General features: G+C 37.8%; 1 protein-coding gene across 4 annotated transcripts in view; it reads left to right on the top strand.

The window, feature by feature from the left end:
- LOC149227601 (putative LRR receptor-like serine/threonine-protein kinase At1g56130) overlaps positions 1–23,838 on the top strand; it is a 322,774-nt gene that overhangs the window by 246,842 nt on the left and 52,094 nt on the right. For 3 of the 4 annotated variants that reach the window (XM_089377830.1, XM_089377832.1, XM_089377828.1), the window contains 2 exons: positions 2,217–2,288; positions 2,449–2,514. The exons of the other annotated variant lie outside the window; for it this stretch is intronic. In XM_089377830.1, coding sequence (XP_089233956.1) covers positions 2,217–2,288; positions 2,449–2,514 — 138 coding nt within the window. The remainder of the gene's footprint in view (positions 1–2,216; positions 2,289–2,448; positions 2,515–23,838) is intronic. 4 annotated transcript variants of the gene reach the window in all.

Here is a 23,838-nt window from a genome sequence, read left to right as displayed (position 1 = left end):
AGAAATGATATTAAACATCTTATATATTAGTTTTTTTATCATATTTATGTGTCAATGTATTTATTTTATGTTGTAGATGGTTTAGATATTAAAAAAATTGAAAAAAAATGAATATTTTTGTACGAAACGATTTTTTCCCGATTTTTTCCCCCCGCCGATTTAATCCCGATAACGATTAATGCAACATTGGTCGATTGCACTATAAGATGTTTCACAATTTTGAAATGTCGTGTGGTATAGACAGTGGTGTTTTGGGGCTATTTCCATGGCATTTTGATGTGTTCAATGACTTGTGTGGGCTTGCTCAAGTGTCCAAGAAGGGAATGGGGACCTTTTATGGCCCAAAAACATTAAATTTATCATTTTCATTAAAACTAATTCACTCCTAAGCTAATTTCATTTAAAAAAATTAAATTAGAGTTCTCTAGAAAATAATAAAATTAGAATTCTCTAGGAACCCTAAAAGTCTCTTCCTTTCTATAAAAAAACACTTCATTCACTCATTTCTCACACATTCTTCAGCAAGAGGAGCTTCCTACAGCAATAGCAAGCATTCCAATTGTGTTTTGGAGCATCGGGAGCAAATTTTGGTGCATTTATAGCAAGAAGAAGGGCATGGGCAGTAGTTTTTGGGTGAATGGATTTATTTTCTGCTTTTGCAGCATTCATAGCTTCTCAAAGTGGTGTTTCGAGTGCCCCTAGAGCTTCTCAAGCAATCAGGAAGAAAGAATGATATCCTCTTTGGAAGTATGTTACCAAAGTCAAGAAAATGTGTGTTGGTGGTACTTGGGAATGGAGGTGTAATTTATGTAAAATTGATAGGACCTTCAAGGGCTATTACACAAGAGTGAAGGCTCACTTTTTGCATGAAGATATAAAGGGTATTGAAGTTTGTGCACATACTAAAAATCCATAAGTGAGGGCTACATTTAAGAGAGAGCAAGATGATGCTCAAATATTAAAGGATCAAAGAAGCAAAATCGGTATGGGTGACGCTAGCATCCTCAATTGCTGAAATTTTAGTTGCTGTTATTGAACAAGTAGGGCTAGAAAATGTGGTGCAAGTTATCACATATAATGCACCTATTTTCAAAGCTATAGGATTAATTGTTGAGAGTAGGTACAATCATATACTTTTGATCTTGCTGACATGACTTGTAAACTATTAATAACCAGCCACTGACCAATCAAAAAATATGCAAATGGATTTATAGCATTTATTACACAAATCATAAAAATATAAATATATTGACTTAATAAGTGTTTTTACAATTGTTTATACCTTTAGTCAAGTGTGGGTTGCCTAGTCAGTGGATTGGGTAGCTAGTATAAAGCCTACTGAGATTCAATTCTTGCTAGTAACATGTGTGTTTGTGCTCGCTCTTGTGGATGCACACCAGTGCACACAATAGTTCGAGTTAGGTGGAGGTCTTGAATGACTTTAAATTCCATTTGCTGCGCTGAAAATTGAGCAAATTGAATTGTGCTAATGGATCCTTGTAATGCTAAATCTGGGCACATTAGCCTAATTGTTATAAGGGGAGGGGGATATTTTACTTGAAAGAATTATAGATTGTCTTTCAATGATCACTCTGTTAATATTCAGTTGATCATGGTCAATTCCTTACTATTTTTCCAGATTTTATGAAATCAATATAAACTAAGATATAATTCCAATGTCTAAACATAATCTGAAAATAAGCTTATTTTGAATCAACCGGAAAAAATTTCTCCTCTTCACATCTGTTACTTTGATTTTCTTGTCTGAACCAAGCTTGAGCATGCTTCTAATTGGACGCTGAATGCTGATACTGTATCTGCTTAAGCATCATTCTTTTTCTTGTACAATAAGATACAGGTTCTTTTTCTTGTACAATAAGATACAGGTTATGTTTCGGGAATGGAAGCTAATATAATAGTGTGTATTGCAGGAATGTCCTACCGCTTAATGTTTTCTATATATCACTTTTAAACATTTTCTTTTTGAACTTTCAGTATTTCATTTTCTTTCAGTGAATATGGAAAGCATTACATGAACTGAGTGTGGTATTTCTACAGCAAGGAAAGATAGCCTTCTTATCTAGAGCATAGGTGGATGGAAGTTTGAATTTTGAAAATTATCATAATCTAGTTTATAATATACGGTCCTTAGGTTGACTACTTTTATAAAGTCTTATTCTTGCATGCCTACTTACGTGAACATATTATTGTGATAGGGACTTGAGCTTTAATAATTTTACAGGAGGAATTCCAGATTCACTCCAAAATTTGAGCACTCTGACAATTTTGTAAGTGTATTACTGGACCAAATAATATTTATTCCAATCAAAAACATTCTCACAATTATGTGAACTGCAATGTTTTTCTCTGAAAATTCTATCAAACCTAATATATGGCAGGTCACAAGTTAAATCGCCTGTGGGATAACTTACATTGCAATAATTGCAGGTTGCTTGGAGATAACAGTTTATCAGGGAAACTTCCTTCCCAAAAGACTGCATCCCTTACATACCTGTAAAGTTCTTTCTTTCTGTTTCTCTCTCTCATAGACCTTAACAAAGAAACAAAAAATAAATACATATGCATACATTCATTTGTTTGCTTATTTCCGTTTCTCTCTCTCATAGACCTTAACAAAGAAACAAAAAATAAATACATATGCATACATTCATTTGTTTGCTTATTTCTTAGATTGTTGGATAGAATATGAATGCCCATCCACATGGATATGCATATTTCTCACAGGATTTAGGATTGATGCATATGCATATTAGATGCTCCTACCATAAGAGACTAATTTAATATGTACAAGGAGGATTGCCAAAATATATGTATGATGTTTATGTTTGATGGGAGAAAAGTCAGTTTGGCAACCAATGGTTCGATCAGCTTATCATATTTGTACTTATTTTATTTGTCACTGTAACTTATCCAGTAATATAGTCTTCCCATAAAGCATGCTTAATCTTACTATCTAAGTACTTTTTATTATCTCCAACAACCCTTTTTATGTTCATGATGAGATTCTGTAATATTTCCAATTTTGTAAGCACGGGAGTCACTAAGGAATTTTGACCAATTTTAGTAATATTAATTAAAAAGGGGCAAATATTTTTGGAGAAAGGTGGCTAGTATTATTTTGTTGGAGAATAGCGGCAAATTATTATTTTATTAAAATGGCAGCAAAAGTAACTTAGTGGAAAATGGCCCCCACCAATAAAATAATACTAAAAATGAGTCTAGAAGCATGAGAAAAAATTATAAAAGGAGGATGGACTCATTTTGTGGATTATCTTTTGAATATTTCATTTCACCTTTCATCTTCTCTTGGGGCTGTTTAGCAGAACAAGAAAAGTGTTGTTTACCACAGGGATTTTGAGCGGACGTTACACCCTCATTTCGAAGAACTTCGAGTTTCTCCCTAGTGAGGAAGTTTGGGAGTCCAATTCAGGGCTTCCCTTGAGCTTATTGTAGGAGATTAGATCAGTTATGCGCATTTCTTGGGCGCAAGAGGAGTTTGTGGTACATATTTTGGAGCAGTAGTTGTGGTTTAGAGATTATGGGCTTTGGAGAGAGTTTTTCCCTTGGTTGTAGCAGGAGTTTGTTGGCATTTTGAAGGGTGGAGATTGAGGAAATCTCCAGGGCCGAATTTCTCTCACTTATACAATGTGTAGAGCTCATCATCTAAAGCTTGTACAGGAGAGAGTGTGATGTCCCCACTTAGCAAGTTTTGCTAAAAAATACATTTTTGCACAATTTTCACATTTTGACATGTTTGACTTAGGAAAAAGTGGGTTAGGAGGACCCCACTTGACATTTTGATAAAAGAAGGCTCCAAAAATAAGAAAAGAAGGAAAATTAAAAGGTTATTGGAATGTAGGGGCCACTCCAAGAAGGAATTCACACCCCTTAGGAGAACTCGTACTTGTGGGAAGGAAGAGAGAAGGGAGTTCGATTTGTGGAGCCCACATGGAGAGAGGAGTGGCAACAAGGATAAATAGAGGTGGAAGACCTCATTTTGGGACTTTTGCCAAACTTTGAATTGAACCCTTGTTTGCTTGAGCTGCTGAGCTAAGTCAACATCGTGTTGTTCAGCTGAGCCAAGTCAACATCGTGCTGTTCAGCACAAGAGATTTCCAGGCGAGAATCTCACCTCCATTTTCGGTGGACTTCGAGTGCCACCCTAGGGGAGTCGATTGCTACATCTCGGGGCTGTTCTGAGGAGATTTACAAGTGCATTTGGCCATCATTTGGAGTAGATTGGGCGCAGAAGAAGGTGCATGCATTCTTGGGAGAAATAGCTACAAGGCATATTGGTTTCTGGGATTTTGGAGGAGTGATTGCCTTGATACTTGCCAGATTTTTTGGGTGATTTGCAGGTTTGAAGCAAAGGGAGTTTGGAGAGGGTTTTCTGTTGCTTTTTTGTAGTGCGCAAAGGGTCATTGGCTGGGCCTACGCATGGTGTAGCGCTGTGGGATTTGAGGAGAGATACTTGCTAGGATTTGAAGGTATTGCCAAGGAATTTGCAGAGGGGCTTTAGAGAGATTTTTAGAGGGGATTTGGGGCTTGAAAGCAAAATTCTTCCTTTAGTTGTGCATACACTAGGTAGAGAAAGGAGTGTGCATTTTTGGGGCTTTCTGAACAAGATGGAAGTAAGCCAATTACTTGTTGGGTTTTTGTGGGTTTGAGGTGTAGAGGCTCTGGCTAATTTCAATGGATTTTCTGAGCAGTTTGGAGGGCTAAATCAACAACTCATTCCCAATAGTTGCAACGGTTATTTATGGCTGGGCACAATCCTTGCAACAAAGCCATTTTCAGCACATGGGTACCTCCATCTTCACTTAGGTTTTTACCTTGCTTGCTGTAGCAAGCCCATGTTCATCTATCTCCATATATTTGTACTCCATCTTGTTCTATTAATAAAATGGCTTAGCTTGGCGCAGTTTTTGGTGTTTTACATTGTCGTTTATGCATGGGTTAAAATTTTGTGTTGCATGCTGGTATTTTCTTTTGTTATCACTGTTATTTCTTGTTATGGATATTATTACCACTCAAACTAGCAAGGGACCTAAAGGGGATCCCTAAAGGGCAAATGCTAGACCAAGGGCAACAAATGGAGACTTAGCCCACTATCACCTCAGGTAAGGCTCCCTTCTGTTTATGGACTTTCATCGATGGGAGGAGACCCGTGTTGGAAAAAGTAACTATGTTCGGTCTTCAATAATGTACTTGAGTCATCATGTAATGTACTTGTCAAAATAATAAAGAAAAGAACTTTTATTATTATTATTGTGACTTATTAAAGCATGGGTTTCATGCTTGGGTCACCATTTTTTAGGTCAAAGTCCCCATTGAGGACTTCTAGGATTTATTCTGAGTCTATAGAATTATTGTACATTTAAATAGACCCTTCTTGGGCTTTTGAATCATGTTAAGTATTGAGTCAAATATGAATTATGTAACCTCCACACCATGTCAGCCTAACAGAAGATCAATTCGGCCTAAGGACCCATTCGACCCCACAAAAATCCTATAAAAGGAAGCACATCGAATTCATTTGTAGCATCACTTCTCATTCTCTCTCTACTGGGAAAAAGTGAGAAAATCTGTTTGTTGGGCAGAAGTGCGAAGTAGGAAGCTGGGAAAGTCTGTTACCGGGAAGCTGAAGTGTATGCGAGTTTGGGGGAGTCTAAGGAGTCAAGGAAAATCGAAAGTTTGGTGGTGGTCTCTCTTTGTTTCATGCTCTGGATTGGGATATCAAAGTATTCCAAGTTGGACTGCTGTCGGAAGCTGTTAGCTATTGCAAGTTGCTCCATAGTCAAAGTTGCTGGCAAGAGGTCAATCTTCTGGAGGCTGACTTGGTGTGGAGGGAAGGTCTTGTATTGGTCTAGGGTGAAGAGTTTCAATGAATAATATTGAAAGGAAGAATTACTTTGACTGGGTTTTCCCCTCAAGGGGGGTTTTGCCTTGGCATGTGCCTACATCTTGTGTTCATTGTTTTATGTGCTGCTGCCTTTGGTAATTGCTTGATGAACTAAAGAAAGAAGATATAAAGAATCGTAATAATAAAAAACATCACAAGTAATTAACAAGATCGAGAAAATATTTACTGCCTTTCTGATTTTCCAACATGGTATCAGAGCTTCGGTGAAGAAGGAAGAAAAAGGAAGATCCATTCATAGGCACTATCTCAGGGAAGGATTCTCTCATATTCAAGGAAGATTTCTAACTTTATCAAGGGTGAGAACAAGCTTGAAGGAGAATCTAACTTGAGATCCTGGAAGAAGAGGATTGACCTAATCTTCGAAAAGAGTAAGGTACTAGATTTGGTAAAAGGAAATGTAAAGAAGCCTACAGAAGAATCCAGTGATGCCGACAAAGCAAAGTTCAAGGATTTAGAATTGGTGGCTATGACTCTGATGATGGAAGGGATAAAAGACAATCTTGTCCCATTCATAGCTAACATCGATCATGCTCAGGAGATGTATGAAGCCTTGTCAAAGTTTTTCACTATTAAGAACATTGGTCAAGTAGCAAGTTTAAAGAATGAGATGAGGAATACAAAGAGGACAAAAGAAGATATTGTGGCAAACTTCTTTGTGAAGATAGCTAGACTTAGGGATGATCTCTTGGCCATCGATGAGATTGTTTCAGACAAAGAATTGGTGATCACTACTATATTAAGATTTCCATCCTCTTGGGGTGCATTTTCTTCAGGTCTCAATAGTTGCAAGGTAGCCCCCACCTTTGAAGAATTATGGACCACATGTAGTCAAGAAGAATTAAGGATCTCAATGGTTTCCAATCCTGAAGAAGTATCAAATGCTTATGTTTCTCATGATAAAGGAAAGAGATCGAAGGGATGAAGGAAGAAAGTTGACATGTCTAAGATAGAATACTATGAATGTCATAAGAAAGGTCACTACAAGAGTGATTTCCCTGAGAATCCAAGGTATAAGAAGAGAGGAAGAGATCAAGCCAACTTTGCTGAAGAAGGAGACTCAAAGAAAGTCAAGCCTGAAGAATTCGACATTAGGGACTTACACTATTAAGTCATTTGCTTTACATAACTTGTTTTATATGTTTTAGAATTTATAGGTTTTTAACATATTTTCGGAAAATACATTTTTGTATTGCTTTAAGTTTGTAGGTTTCCCTCAAGCTTTGGAGGGAGCTCCCAACAACTCTTAAAGATAACTCTCTTGTATTTTTAGTTTTGGGTTAATGTACTCATTTAGTTTTTATTATATTAAATACATATCACCTTTCTCCCTCTGTTGTCTTGATCAGAAAATCATTCGGAAGAAGGAGGATCTCTCAAGACAAGGTTAGTTAAGATTCAAAGGTATGCTTTGAATACATTGATTGAAAGGATTATTCATTTGATGATCTATATTGATTCTTAGTGATTCTTGTTTGGGTGATTCATCTCTTTATAAATCTACCAACCCCACTCATATTCTTGATTCACTGTGTAGAACCCTAGACAGGTTCTGGAAAACCCTAACCGAAGGGTATGCTAATGTGAATGTTTGAAATCCTAAGCTGCTTAGGGATGTTGTGAAATGTTATTTGAAGTTTTTATTGATGATGTCATGTTTGGGATTTTGGTGATCGAGAAATCCTAAACTTGTTAGGATTGAATGACGAGGTCTAAAATCCCGAACCTTTGAAGTTTTGGTAATGTTGGGTTTTCTATATTTCTACATTGGAACCCTAACTCATTGGGGTTTGGTGGAATGTGTGAGCAAGGCCCTTACATTGTCTTAAAAATGTTTTTCGTGGTATGTGTGTGTTTGTTTGATCAAATCCTAAGTGTAATCAAAATGATTGTGTGTCTAACTCTTATTTGATATTGTTGTGAAGTTGGGTTTGACTAACACATGATATATATTTGCATGATGATGAAATCTAGGCATATGTAGATATGTCCTTTGGTTGAGTTCCCAGATTGGTCTAAGTCAAGATGTATTAATGATGTTGGACATATGATATTCTTATGAATTCCTAGATATGTGTTGACTTAGTTATTGATGGTCATAAGTCTTAGGACCTAATGGAAGTCCTTGTTCTAGAATTTAATGGAAGTCCTTGTCTGAGATTCTAGGATGATGATATATGGAAATATAGGGTGTTGTAGCTAAACCCTAGTGAAGTTAATATGTGTGATATAACAATCTGAAATCTATTAAGTGATTGTTGAATATGAAAATCTAGGGTTTTACAGTTATATCCTAGTAGTGGCATTGTCTAGTGTGAAATGTAACAATCTAAGATCTATGCATTTAATGATTGTTGAGATTGTGGAATTCTAGGGTTTTGGAATTAATCTTAGTCAAAGTAAAATCTCTGGAATATAATGATTTGAGATTTGTATAAAGATTGGTGAATTTGTGAATTCTAGGGTTTTGGAGTTAAACCTAAGTTGAAGTAGAAATCTCTGATGAATGTTACCTATATGATAATTTGAGATTTGTGAAGAGATTGTTGAAATTTGAATTTTTGGTTGAGTTTGATGATTGCTCAGAAATATAGGGTTTGTGAACTAACCCTAGTGGTAGTTGGTCATGATAGTGACTGATTTATGGTTGATTGAAAATCTAGGGGTTTGGAACTAACCCTAGTGGAAGCTGGTCAGGTTAATGACTAAGTTGTGATTGACTTTGATTGATTCTTTTGTATGAAATCTAGGATTTGTATGAATCCCTAGTGAGAAGTCTAACATATATGTTTTGAAAGGTTGTTTGATACTTTGAAGATCTATATGTGTGTAAATGGTTTCTAGGGTTTTCTATATGTTGTAGTAAGGTATGTCATACCTTTGGAATACATATTAAAACCTTAGATGGAATGAATGTTGTTATGAAATTGTCTAGGGTGTATAACAAAGTCCCTAGCAAGATGTTGAAGAGTATAGGTATCTTGTTTGTAATTGAGTTTGGGTATCTGTTATGAATAAATTTGAAATGCTTCCATGATTTTGATATGGCTAACATCATGCTTCTATAGTTTTGGTTGTACTTTCTATTAAAGTTGTGCAAGTACACAATCTTCAACTTGGTGAAGATGCTTGATGTGACAAGCAAGTTGTGTTGGTACACAATCTTCAACTTGGTGAAGATGTGATGAGCATGATGGGGATGATTATAACTCTGATGAAATGGTTGGAAGCCACGAAATATTCTCCGATGTCAAAAAGAAGAAGCTGGTCTCCTGGAGGAAGCATGAATAGAAGAGATCTCCCTAAGATTAAGAGGGAGTCTGGATAAAGAGGTGCTTCTTGGTTGAGAGGGAGGGCATAGCTTGGTATCAATTGAAGAATGAATTTCGGAGGATATGTTGCTGCATGTAAAGTAGGAAATATGATTGAGGAATCGTCTGTCAAAGATTCGATTGATAGTCCCACTATGGAAAGTTGAGAAGCAACATTTGTTGTCTGTAAGACCCTGGAGTTTTGTATTTGATTATGTACATGTGAAAGTATATTATTGATTGGGGTTGTGTTTGTACAGGTGAATCTCTTGAAGGATTTGATAGAATGTTGGTTACCAATCAGTTTGATTGCGAGAGATTGGTCATTCTTGATCAGCTGGGTCAAGGGGTGTTGAGGCTTTGTGAGTGAAGCATTGCCTGGGGAGACATCTGGCTGACACTTTGTGTTGATGTATGAGTCCCTGAAGTTGGAAAGGTGGTGTTGATTATTGAGCTCTGTTTTGGATACACACTTGGATTTTTGGGTTGGTGGTTAGAAAGTAAGCCTGATGGTACCTAAAGGGGCTGAAATCTTGAGTCCACCTTGGTCCCACCTAGATAGATTTCCCTGGTCAAGAATCTAGTCCATGGCATTACGGTGCCTAAAGTTCTTCACGGTTCATATAGTTTGAGAACTTCCATTGTATATATACATTATGAATACCTCCCTAGTTAAGAGGGAGCGTTGGAAAAAGTAACTATGTTCGGTCTTCAGTAATGTACTTGAGTCATCATGTAATGTACTTTTCAAAAGAATAAAGAAAAGAATTATTTTATTATTATTGTGACTTATTAAAGCATGGGTTTCATGCTTGGGTCACCATATTTTAGGTCAAAGTCCCCATTGAGGACTTCTATAATTTATTCTGAGTCTATAGAATTATTTTACATTTAAAGAGACCCTTCTTGGGCTTTTGAATCATGTAAAAAGGTTAAGTATTGAGTCAAATATGAATTATGTAACCTCCACACCATGTCGGCCTAAGAGAAGATCAAGTCGGCTTAAGGACCCATTCGACCCCATAAGAATACCATAAAATGAAGCACATCAAATTCATTTGTAGCATCACTTCTCATTCTCTCTCTACTAGGCAGAAGTGCGAAAACCTGTTTGCTGGGCAAAAGTGTGAAGTAGGAAGTTGGGAAAGTCTGTTGCTAAGAAGCCGAAGTGAATGTGAGTTTAAGGGAGTCTAAGGAGTCAAGAAAAATCAAAATTTTGGTGGTCTCTCTTTGTTTCATGCTCTAGATTGGGAGATTGAAGTCTTTAGTTGGATTGCTACTAGAAGTTGTTAGCTTACTACAAGTTGCGGCATAGTCAAAGTTGCTGGGAAGAGGTCAATCTTTTGGAGGCTGACTTGGTGTGGAGGGAAGGTCTTGTCTTGGTCTTGGGTGAAGAGTGTCAAAGAATACTATTGAAAGGAAGAATTACTTTGACTGGGTTTTCCCCTTGAGTGGGGTTTTTCCCTAGCATGTGCCTACGTCTTGTGTTCATTGTTTTATGTGTTGTTGCTTTTGGTAATTGCTTGATGAACTAAAGAAAGAAGATATAAAGAATCATAATAATAAGAAACATCACAAGTAATTATCAAGATCGATAAAATCTTTACTGCCTTTCTAATTTTTCAACAACCCGGTATATTATGGAGTCACCAATGAATGATAAATCAATAAGTGGATATGGAGTGACCCAAATGATTCCTTTCCAAAAGAGGTTGAAGGATAGAGCTTGCTTGCTTTCTAAGCAAGGTACAATGACTTCTAGGAGAGGAATGAGAGGATTTGAGGGTCAAGTTTAGGGGATATGATTCATGAAAGAATTTCCCAATCCCTAAAATCCTTATTGAAATTGGTATCTCGGATGGTTGTTGAAGAATTGTCGTTTCAAAGGAATGGGACCACACAGGACCAAGTGGACCAAGTCTAGGGTAGGAGGAAATATTATGGCAACTAATAATGTTCTTATCCTAGACAAGGTGGGGGAATGGATAAAATAAATAATTTTCACTTAAAGGTGTTGAATTGATCTTATGAGGTACTAGCCTTGGGGATGATAGGGCAAAGTTTGATCTCGAAGCTAGGGCTTGGATTTTCTCACAACTCCACCGTCGGAATGGCCTCAAATTTGGAGGAGATCTATAGGTATCCTTGGCTGATTACCCATATAGAATCATCACCATGGTTATAGCAGTGATTGATGCGCCAGATATGTGGGGAATGCTTTTGTCCAGAATTTTTGCAACCAATTTGGGTGGATCTATTCAGATGGATCTATATTATGCCACTATTCCAACAACAATAGGTGGTATGGTTATATTATACAGAGAAGTAGAAAGAAGGTACCACGTAGAAGTTCCAAAGAAATTAGAGAATGGTGAAGAGGTTGTTCCACAGGGTCATCCACTGTATTTTGAGTCAGAGTTTGTCCAACCAATGTGTTCTCTTCATTCCACCAACCATCCCCTCCAAACAAAAGGAGAAGCAAGTTTCAGTTTGGAAAAGATATGCAACACAGTGATGAGTAGTTGTGCCGACCAAAGAGGTGTAGAAATTCTGCTCTCTACACATCTTGTAGAGAAACTGTAGATTAAACTGATTGTGCAATGTACTAAAGCAAAATACTTAATCTACTTCTACAATCAAACTTGCGGAAGCTTAATCAATTTTGATCAAGATCAAATAGAACACATATAACAGAGAAGAAGATTCAATCACACATGAAACACAGAAGAATACTCTGGGGAAAGCCTCAGCTAAAAACCCCGCTATCTGTATTATCATACAAGTGGAAATATCTCAGGATTACACAAAGCTTTAGCTCACAACCTATCCAGCTCTTAGTACAATCCCTCACTATTGCTCATAGACAGAATAGACAACACATATGCCTTCCTTCAATCCTCCAAGCCTCGTATTTCCTTGCACAGTTTCTCCTGGGTCCTCCAGCTGCAACCTGTGTAATTCTCACCTCACACACAACATTGAACTCTGAAATAATTGTGCAATCCTGAAGGAGTTAATTCCTTCTGCATGGATGAGTTTCCTTTATAGGAAAATTCCTCCAACTGATAGTACAATTTCCCTGTGTTTAATCTCAACTGGGTCTTTCTCTAAAATGACATGCATTGGTTATTATGAGAGAATATTCAGTTATCTGGAGAACACTAGTTGCATGCATTAACTGAATGAACTCACAATTAATTCCTCCAATTGTTTGGAACTAATTTAACTGGACTTAACTCAGTGAACTGAGCTAATTAATTACAACTCAAATACAACTCATCCTTATCTCCTTAATTAACGGATAACTTCCTCAATCAAAGGGATAACTGTTGCATGTCTTCACAAAGACTTCATGTTTGAATTTCTCCAACTAGTTAACTCAAGATGAATTAATTAATTATTTTTCAAACAGCTAGTGAGACTAAATCTGAATTTTAATTCTCAATTTTTGATTCAAGGACAAATCAAAATTGGAATATATCTCGAAATCCTATTTATAGCAATGCTATTATAGCATTTCTAGCTTTTGCGATTTCCAACAAAGTAGGAGTATATCCTGAAATGCTATTTATAGAAATGCTATTTTTAGCGTTTCTATTTTTAGCATTTATTGTTGCTATTTTCAACACTCCCTCTCAACAAGAAAGGCATTCAGCTCTAACCCGATCCTGAACCTTTGGAATGTTCTGCATGCAACACTTCTCTCAAGTGTTGTTGCTCCAGCAACTCCAGAAACAAAAAATATCCAACCTGAATCAGTATGATGCATCTATCATCAAAGTCTTTGAGTGATATTGCCTCTATCGACTAAAAACCCTACACCTCTGCGCTCTTCAGTATCTGAATTCTCTAGCCTCTGTCACTTTGATATCTGACTGCATCAATCCCACTGATTCCTCCTGCTACATCCGTGCTGTTGCTGGTCCTATCTCCTAGCACTGCATCCGCATTGCACCTCCTCTCATCATGTTGCATCATGTTGCCCAATGCTACACTGCAACTCAGTTACTGAGAAGTAAGTAACTGATCTCCCAACTGACCTCCCTGTTGGGCTAGAAACACCCTCTGATGCTGAAGCTCCCTCTGCCGCTCCATCTGCATCTGTCTCTACCCACTCAGCCAGTCCTGCTACTCCTCGTCGGAGCTCCCGTAGCAAGGTCTAATCAAAGATGTTGGGTACTTCAAGGAAACTGCCCTTATTTCAACCTTCTTGGGACTATCACTTCACATCGCCCCACCTCACAACTGGAGGTATGGCTGCATGTGATCCCTCTACTGACTTGGCTCGAAATTGCCCCCTATTGGAGGTCTCTGCATGAGTGGATGCTTCCACTCGGTCTCCTCTCAGCATCTCCAGTTGTGGCTACTCCACAACCTCCTGAAGTTGCTTCACCAATTGTGGCTCCTCCACAATTGTCTGAGACTTCTTCTAGCGTTGCATGTTGAGAGGTAATGTACTCTCCCTCTCAACCACCAAGTCTCTAACAGTTGCCTTGCTCCTCAAGTCTTTGCATGCATCTTGAACCTCAAGAGCATACAGGTTCTGTACCCGTGAATCGATTTGCTTCACCTATCTCATGGTGATGTGTCTAAGGAAAACCTTTCCCTTACTGAAGACAACATCGTAGTCTTTGTCCTCCAACATCGCGATCGATACCAAGTTCTTCTTCAATCCAGGCACATACTTCACATTTGTCAAGGTAATTGGAGCTCCATGCTCCCTCTGAAAAACAACTGTGCCCACTCCTGAAACATTATACCGTTCATCATTACCCATCTCGATGCGCATCTGGAGGTCTTTCTCCTCCAAGGTACTGAACAAACTCTTATCGACGGTCATGTGGAATGAGGCTCCATTGTCAAGAAACCAACCATAACCCATCATCGATGAAACCATGCATGCGATGAGGGTAAAGTCCATTTCGAACTAAGAGGCTAATGCCTCACCTTTCGATCCTTTCGAGGATCCCTTCTTGGACTTCTTCGATGGGCAATTAGTTGCATAATGTCCCATCTTGTGAATTTGGTTTTCACCTGCAACCCCGAACCTCAAACTTCAAATTCTTCTCAGTAAACTGTTTACAGCTATGATAACCTTTTCTTTGATACCATGTAGAACTTTTTCTACAAAACCTCGCTCTGATACCATGTAGAAATTTTTCTATGGATCAGCTAGCTCTGATACCATGTAGAAATTCTACTCTCTACACATCTTGTAGGGAAACTGTAGATTAAATTGATTATGCAATGTACTAAAGCAAAATACTTAATCTACTTCTACAATCAAACTTGCGGAAGCTCAATCAATTTTGAGCAAGATCAAATAGAACACATATAACAGAGAATAATATTCAATCACACATGAAACACAGAAGAATACTCTGGGGAAAGCCTAAGCTAAAAACCCTACTATCTGTATTATCATACAAGTGGAAATATCTCAGGGTTACACAAAGCTTTATCTCACAGGCTATCCAACTCTCAGTACAATCCCTCACTGTTGCTCATAGACAAGATAGACAACACATATGCCTTCCTTCAGTCCTCCAAGCCTCCTATTTCCTTGCGTAGTTTCTCCTAGGTCCTCCAACTGCAACCTGTGTAATTCTCACCTCACACACAACACTGACCTCTGAAATAACTGCGCAATCCTGAAGGAGTTAATTCCTTCTGCATGGATGAGTTTCCTTTATAGGAAAATTCGTCCAACTGATAGTACAATGTCCTTGTCTTTAATCTCAACTGGGTCTTTCTCTGAACTGACATGCATTGGTATGAGAGAATATTCAGTTATTTGGAGAACACTAGTTGCATGCATGCATGCATTAACTGATTGAATTCACAATTAGTTCCTCCAACTGTTTGGAACTAATTTAACTAGACTTAACTCAGTTAACTGAGCTAACTAATTACAACTCATCATTATCTCCTTAATTGTTGCATGTCTTCACAAAGACTTCATGTTTGAATTTCTCCAACTAATTAACTCAAGATGAATTAATTAATTATTTTTCGAACAGCTAGTGAGACTAAATTTGAATTTTAATTCTCAATTTTGAGTCAAGGACAAATCAAAGTTGGAATATATCTCGAAATGCTATTTATAGCAATGCTATTTTTAACATTTCTATTTTTTGCTATTTCCAACAGAGTTGGAGTATATTCTGAAATGCTATTTATAGCAATGTTAATTTTAGCATTTCTTGTTGCTATTTTCAACAAGAGGGTCAAATTTCAGCAAGAGACGTTTAATAAGCAACCTATTGATCTACCATTAAGTCAACAGATGCCCAAGATTGATCCACATTGATGACATCTGATGCCATGGGGCATTGTTTGTATAATATCTCTAACCCTAATCCTTTTTATTTCATGTCATTAGCTAGTTTTATTTCACGCATTTATGTTATGTCTTTTATATTTTAGTTTGTTAGAGTAGATTTTTCTATTCCAGTGAGATTTATTCTGTATACATGATGATTTCGATTTTGAATGGATATCTATTTGATGGACTTCTATTTTCTTGGATGCGTGATTCTTGGTTTCTCACGTTACTTCATGGAAGCAACGTGTCCCCATATGGAGCCAGATGTTGCACTAATTTTGTAAAAGTTCCGAGGAAGTAGATGTACCATATTTTTCTTTAAAGGATCGAGATCATCAGCTATTAGCACTATGTTATTGTAAACCCATTCTGGAAATGTTTAATGTAAATGATGTTAGTATGACTATGAATGTATGTAACAACCTAGGTAAGCCTATTATTTTGGTGATAATTTCATCCTAGGAGGTTTTTCATCTCACTAACTCATTTGTGTTTCTAAACACAGATAGTCGGCAGAGTTTTACCCTCCAACTTCACCCCAAAACTAGGGTGGAATTTGTCGTCAAAGTCTTAGATGAGTCTTGGTGTTCTAGTCGAGTCTTATATAAAAGTGATTTGGGAATAATTTAAGCTAATTGGCTAAATTATTTTATTACAAATCACTTGGTCTACTAGATCATATTTTGTCGCAGAATTGGGTATGAAATTTGAGGGTCTAAGTCGAAGAGGTATTCCTCCTTTGAGGGTTGAATTTGTAAAAAAACTTATGTAAAAAATATTTTAGTGCATGGTCTCTTATACATAGACACCATGACTAAAATATTTGAGGGTGGAAAAAATATTTAATCCCCTCAAGTGTCAATTAATTAAATTTTCTGACAAAAATAAATTCAAATCCTAAGCCAAAAATTTAATTAATTAGAATAAAAAATAAAAGTCTAGAGAAATTAAATTTTCCAAGTGGAAAAATTCATGCGTATCAAAAGAATTAATTTTTAGAGGTTCCCCACCTAGGGAATATTGGAAATTTCAAGAAAAATTGGAATCTTGGACCTTCGTGGTTAATTCAAAGTCAATTTTTTTAGGAAATTAGCTCAAAATAATTAATTTTGAGCTAATAAAAAAAAGATTTAATGAGAAATTCTAAAATTCCTCTAAGTAAATATTTTCAACGGCTAAGATTAAAAGGTCATCAAGGATTTATCAACAACCAAGATTATTTTGACAAGGATCAAAACAACTAGCTGTTATTTTTCCACTTGGAGGATTTATCTATAAATTAGAGTCATTTGTGTCAAAATCCATCTGATGTCTGTCTAAGGAATTGCTGCAGAAGCATTGATGTAACACTATTGTCCTGCTGGGAACATTTATTTGAATCATAATAAAGACTTATCTGGTGCAGTTCAAGCTGTTTAATGTTCGTTGATTCGTGGTATGTGTTGGGTACGGGCTTTCCTATATTGTGTTGATTAATGTTAAAATTTGCTTTTCATTAGATGGGGATAAAATCATTCTATTGATAGATTTTGGGTTTATCTTAGATGATTTGATTCACCATATGTCTAACAAATTTTCTTGAGAAATATATATAGTGTTTGCAGGTTCCCTAGTCCTTCGTCTTTAAGTTCACAAATTGTGGGCATGAACCGACTTTGTTTGAACTCCAAATATTTATGTGGTTGATCTAACTTCACTAAGGCTATAGTGTTCATTAATTTTCCAAAGTATTATTAGCCATTTATCAAAGAAAAACTCCATAAAAATTTATTTCTCAAAATTTATTTTAAAACCCTTGTATATTTGTAAATTTTGTAAACAATATGTAAATTAATTTTTCTAATTGGGGTTTTGGGATTTTGTATATATTTAGGGTTTTGGGTATTTGTAAATCTATTTGTGCAGGTGAGATCAAGTTGAGAAATCTGGAATAGAGCTAGATCTAGGCCCTTGAGGGTAAGATCTAGTCTCAATTTTTTTTTGCAAGGCTAGCCATTGAAGAAATTGAATAAATTTTTAGATCTGAAGGAGATAATTTTTTTCTGAATTTGGGGCTTCATTTTTTAGCCTTTTCAGGCCCAGATTAATTTATTCAATTTCTTCAATGGCTAGCCTTGCAAAAAATGAAGGAGATAATTTTTTCTGAAGTTGGGGCTTCATTTTTTAGCCTTCTTAGGCCCGGATCCGACCTCTCCAAGGCCACCGTCAACCTCTAAGGCCCCTGTGTCACCCTTCCAACTCCCTACGTCATCTTCTTAGCCTTTTTTAGGGCTGGTCGTGAGGCCTAGAGGCCTCGACCTCCTCTTTTTCCCCCAACGTCAATGGTTTAGGGTCTTTTTAGGCCTGGCCGTGGGCCTAGGAGGCCTCAGCCTGCCCTTAGACCCCTAGACGACTGCCCTTAGGGCTAGCTGTTGTCATTTCAAGCGCTCTCCTAGCCCTCTCCTCCCCAGCCTCCTCTTTCTAGCCCTACGTTAGGTCTTTTAGGCCTTTACAAGCCTATCCATGGGCCCTAGGCCACTCGGTTGCTCTCCTAGACCCTAAACAACTGCCCTTTTGGCTAGCCGTTGGATTTTCAGCCTTCAAACCCTATCCACAACCCTTTTAGGGCTTTCTCTTCCTCCTCTGCCCTTCACTCTCCTTTTATGACCTCTTCTTCGCCTCTTTTCAGCCCTTCCCTAACTTCTAGCCCTAGCAGTTGTCCTCTTTGTGCATTTTCCCTTGCCTCTTGCCCTCATCTAGCCCTAGTTTGACCCTTGTCCATTTCTGAAATTTTCAGGACTGAATACTTAGTGGGTTTTGCAAAAATTTGGCTCAAAATTTTTTATTTCCAGGTGGCAACTTCATTGCAAAATTTTGACAATTTTGGGCAAAGTGATCTTCAAGGCCTTGGGCCTAGGGTTTGCTCCCTAAACCCTAAATTTATCTTTGCTTTTTTACGGTTGTAAATTCATCTTCATAACAGTGATATAAGTGCCATAATAACATATCTAATTGGTCAAAATACTCTAAAATAGCATACTAAAATTTTCCCAAAATATTTGGCCACTTGGGTATTGCATATCTAGCCTAGATCTAAATTTTAGCTTGCTGGAATTTCTCTACATAACTGAATAATCAGATCTAATATTTTCCGATTATCACACCTAAGAGGGCCACAAATTTCAAATTTCAGTTTTGGAAAATTTTTCCAAGTTTTGGGCTTAATTCAACACTTGCTATAGCATCAATAGCTCACTGATTTTCTGATCTACTTACTATTGTAATAAGTTATTATAGATCTAATACATTACTAAATATTGCATCTTAAAGTGGGATATACTCATAATTTACATTAAGCAACGTGTTGGGCATTTAATTGAGCATCTCTAGTTATAATAGGCTTGTTGTTTCTTGGGTCTATATTGATTTATTTACTACTGTTCTAATCTCATCACAAGTGTCTTTTCCATAGTAGTTTGTTGTTGTTAAGCTCTAACAATTGATTATCATGAGTTATATTTGAGAATTCGGTAACTTGGCACTTCAAACACTCAAACATCTAAGTTCTAATCTTGTTGATGAGTTAAGTCAATTTGGGCATTAGAGATCTAATTGGCATTGTGATAATAATATCTTGAGTAATTTTGATTGAAATCTCAAATCATTGGTTAATTGATAAGGGGATAATTTTCTCTAAGTTCTTGTTATCAATTGGTGTTGAACATTGGCACTTGTATCATTTAACAATTGTTCTTGTTTAAGATTGTCTTTCAATACATTGTTAAGTACTCTTGCCATAAGTTAATCAACATTAAGTACTTAAATACATAAGCAAATCTTAAACAAAGATTCACTCATAATCTTGCATTTCATCCTAACTGTAGTTGCATTAATAACTTACCTCCAAGCATAAGCTTGGTTGATAGACTCTTAGGACAACCATCTTTCATCTAGCTTGAGGGATTCAACCCTTCTTAGTGGTTAACACAGTAACCTTGCAGTAGTCAGAGCCATAGTCTCTGTAGCGCCGGAGGCACTGGGTGGTTGGAACACAGGGGGAGGTATCGTTAATCAAGTCTTTGCTTGCTTCTCGTTGGCTTCCATCTCACAACCTAATATGAAGACTAATTCTCAAAACAATTAAGTGAAAGGTTCCATCTAGATTAGGCATATAATCTAAAATTAACCAAGATCCCTGCATCACACTCAGGTCATAGGAGTTGCATCTCATATAGGTCAGTTAATCATATAAGCAATGGTTGTCCATCCGGTTACTTGGTCATAATTTATAATAAGCAAGACTTTTGACTCCATAAGGCACTGGTCTCAATTCTAAATCTAATCGAATACTTAATCTTGTTAACTTCTCACCAAGTAGCTAGTCCACTCAACTGTGTCTCCCGAGCAACTTTGTTCCCAACTTGCTTTCCATCATCTCACTTCCATAGGGACTACCCTATTAGTTTTTGTAGCATCGGATATGTTCTAGCCACAAAATTTGGTGGAGAGGCTAAAATACATGATATCTCCAAGACCCATAAACCGTTTCTAGAAATTTTACCTACAAGTGATTTAATAAGATTATTAACCAATTTTTTAATGTTTCTGAAGTCTAAACTTAGGAAAAATTGGTTAATTAAAGGTGAGAATCATCTAGAAACTAACACAGATTGATTCCAAGATGATCCTAGTCGTTGATTAAGTTTTAATCTTGGTCGTTGGTGCTCCAATAGTGAATTATAAGAGGAATTCGATGGGCACATGGAGAATACACTTGAGAACACCAAAAATTCGATTTCCTTAGCAGATCGATTTCTAGAGTAACAACGGTTAGCTGCCAGAGAGCCAGAGATCGAAGAAGTGAGTGAGGGGAAGGGATAATGAGTCCAGAGGAAGTTTTCGAGATTCGAAGAGGCAACAACAATAGGGCCAAGTTATTCCCAGTGAGGCAGCGCAGAGGACTGCGCAGTTGCTTTAGATTGGTAGTTCAATTTAGTTGAGGAAAAATTCGTTCTCAATTCCAGAGGCCGTGCAGAGGTTCCAGAGTGTCGGAGAGACGATTTCCTCAGTAGAGGCAGGCATAATGACTTCATCAGAGACTGGTTGGAGGATTGACATCATAGAGACTGTGCAGAGAAGCGCAGAAGCTGACGCAGAGGGTCTAGGAGGCCAAGTTTTCTGAAGGCAGATTGTGTTGGGATTTCTTGTGGAGGAAGGGTAATTCACTTCAATAATTTTGTCCAAATTTTCTTGTTGTGGATTTCCAGTGTCAGGCATCTAGATTGTACTCAGATTTCACTGCTGCATAATACAATATAACCATCATCTACTGCACCGGTTTTCTCGCATTGGGTTTTTCCGGGGACTTTTGTGCAAAAACAAGGGTGTTATTTTTATGTGTGTGCTAGTATTTTCTCAGTTCCAACGCTATTTTATTTTCCACTGTTTTATTTGTGAATGTTGCAGTGTGTTTATTTCGATGTTTCTATAGCAATAAATAGAATAATTAAGTTATCAGTTAAAAGAGATATACTAGTCGCTACAATAGGATTTTGGTTTTTGGAATTTTCACATGGTATCAGAGCATAAGTGATCATCCAGAAGCTCAGAAGTGAAGGAAATAATTTCGCTACTCAGAAGGAGCAGCAAGCCAAAATTCTTGAGGCAATGCATTTCATTCCTAGGCAGTCCGAGTTGCTTGGGGCAGTTCGATTTTTCAATGCAGGGGGCAGAAAAAGTTTGAATTTCCTATATCAGTTAATCCAGTAGGCAGAGGGAGCTGCAAAAACTCAGTTTTTCGCTGAGAAGATTCCTGGTTAGACGTAGAGGGTTTTTCTACAGGTTACAGAAGCAGAATCTACGTCGGGTGAAAGAAAAAAGCATACACAGTAGAGGGAGAATTTTCCTAAGGGAACTTTGAGTCTCGGAAGTTCAAATTTCCAGTTGTATATTGGCAGTAGCAACTTGCAAAACCACGCATTCCAGAAGGGAGTGCGAGTTGCAGCTGAGCACAGGGAAAGGGAATTTTTGACTTGATTAGAGATGGCCACAACTGGGTTGAGAGATCACGATACATTGGAGGGTTCCCCCAACTATGTCATCTAGAAGGCTAGGATGTCCTTCTTGTTGGATGAATATGTCCTGAAGCTCTACATAGATAGTGTTGTGGTAGTTCCCTAGGATGCAGATCAGCTAAAGACATACAGGAAGGAGATGGCACGAGCAAAGCGGTTGATCTTGGATGGAGTCTGGGACCATATAGTCTCACACATAGCTAGCAAGGATATTGCGAAAGAGATGTGGGATGTTGTTGCCATGCTATATCAGGGCACTTCCAAGCAGCGGAAGATATTCCTAGAGGAGAAGCTGAGATGCATCAGAATGCAGAAAGGGGAAGGCATAGATCCCTTCCTCACCAAGATTCAGGAGGTCCGAGACTAGCTTGCAGCTATTGGGGAAACGCCTCAACCAACAGAGCTAATGAGGTTAGCACTGAATAGTGTCTCTGAGAAGTGGCAAATATTTGTCTAAAGCATATTGGGTAGAGACATCCTACCAGAATGGGATAGGATGTGGCCAGACTTGCAGCAGGAGGAGTTGAGGCGAGCTCTATTAAAGAGCCCTATCAGTGGCAGCAGTAGCAGCGAATCTAAGGTGGTGAAGGAGGAGGAGAATGTGGCCCTCACATTAAAGGGTTCCAGTTAGGGGCAAGGGGAGAAAAGAAGGAAAAAGGACCTATCAAAGGTCAAATGCTTTAGGTGTGGTGAGCACTACAACATCCAGTGTCCTCTCAGGAAGAAGGACAAGTCAGAGAAGCAGGACTAGCAGGCAGCTTCTGCAGAGATTGACAGGTTGTCCTCTCAGTTGGAGGAAGACTTCACAATCTTCGCAGATATACCTCTAGGAGTGAGGTGGGAGATTTGGTACTATAGTCTTAAAGTGTGAAAATTCCAAAATGGAACCTTATTGCAGCAATTGGTATTATTTCTCCTAATTGTTAATTAATTAACAATTTATCGGCTACGGAAAATATCGAAATAAACACACTGCAAGCTTCACAAATAAAAATACTGCGGAAAAATAATGCGCTGGAAACTGAGAAATGCTAATACACATAAAATTAACAAAATTATTTTTGGACAAAAGTCATCGGGAAAGCCCAACTTGGGAAAACCGATGCAACAGTTGACGATTTATTATTTTGCAGCAGTGAGAAATTCTGAATACAACTGGATGCCGAAATCTGGCAATCCTAAAGAGGAAAATACTAGAAAAACTCTAGTGAGGAATTTCCTCACCACACAAGCAATCCCCGACATAACTTGCCTTCAGAAACTTGGCCCTCTAACACTCTGCATCAAGCTCTGCGGAACCTACTTGACACAAGCCTCTGACTGGTCTCTGATGAAGTCATTTTGCCTGCTGTTGGCTGGAAATATGCTTCTCCACCACTTTGGGACTCCTTCCTGTCCTCTGGAACTGAAGACATCTTTCCCTCTCAACATATCGAACTTGCCTCTAGAAGCTGATACGTTGCCCTTGCGTCAGCTTCTCTGTGGCTCTTCTGCCTCTCTGCAAATGCACTCATTGGATTTGGAATACTTCCTCTAGCCTCACTGTCTTTGCCCCTATCACACTACTTCGATCTCTAGCTCTCTCCGACAACTGACTTCTACTACTCTTGAAATCGATTTGCCAAGAAATCAAATTGCTCAAGTGTTCTCTCCATCACCACATCAACCTCCTCTTATAATCCTCTGTTGGAGCACCAACAACCAAGATTAAAACATAATCGATGGCTAGGATCATCTCTGGATCGATCCATGTGAGTTTCTAGATGATTCTTGCCTTGAATTAATTAATAATGATTAATTAACCATATTCCTTAAGTTTAGACTCAGGACATATTTAAAAACTGGTCAATAATTTAACTAAGTTATTTCTAGGCGGAATTTCAAGAAACGATTTATGGGTTTTGGAGATCTCATGTATTCTAGAATCTCCACCAAATTTTGTGGCTAGAACACATTCGATGCTACAAAAACTAACACTCCCTCTTACCGAGGAATTTGTTCTAGTGCTGCACACCCTGCCACAACACCCTGTCTCTGCATCATCTCCTATCACGCTGCTGATGTCTAGCCATACTGTCCACCAACCACTGCACAACTCTAATATACATCGCATCTTTGTTGCTGCTGACACTGCCATACCGCTGCCAACACTGCATCTGCACTACAACTCCCTCTCATCTATTGTTGTTGCAACTGCAACATCTGCAA

The sequence above is a fragment of the Pinus tabuliformis genome, chromosome J (assembly GCF_031772625.1).
Source record: "Pinus tabuliformis cultivar Carrire ecotype Pingquan chromosome J, CPIR1, whole genome shotgun sequence".
NCBI classification, from domain to species: Eukaryota; Viridiplantae; Streptophyta; class Pinopsida; order Pinales; family Pinaceae; genus Pinus; species Pinus tabuliformis.
This window is presented reverse-complemented; position numbering and strand designations above follow the sequence as displayed.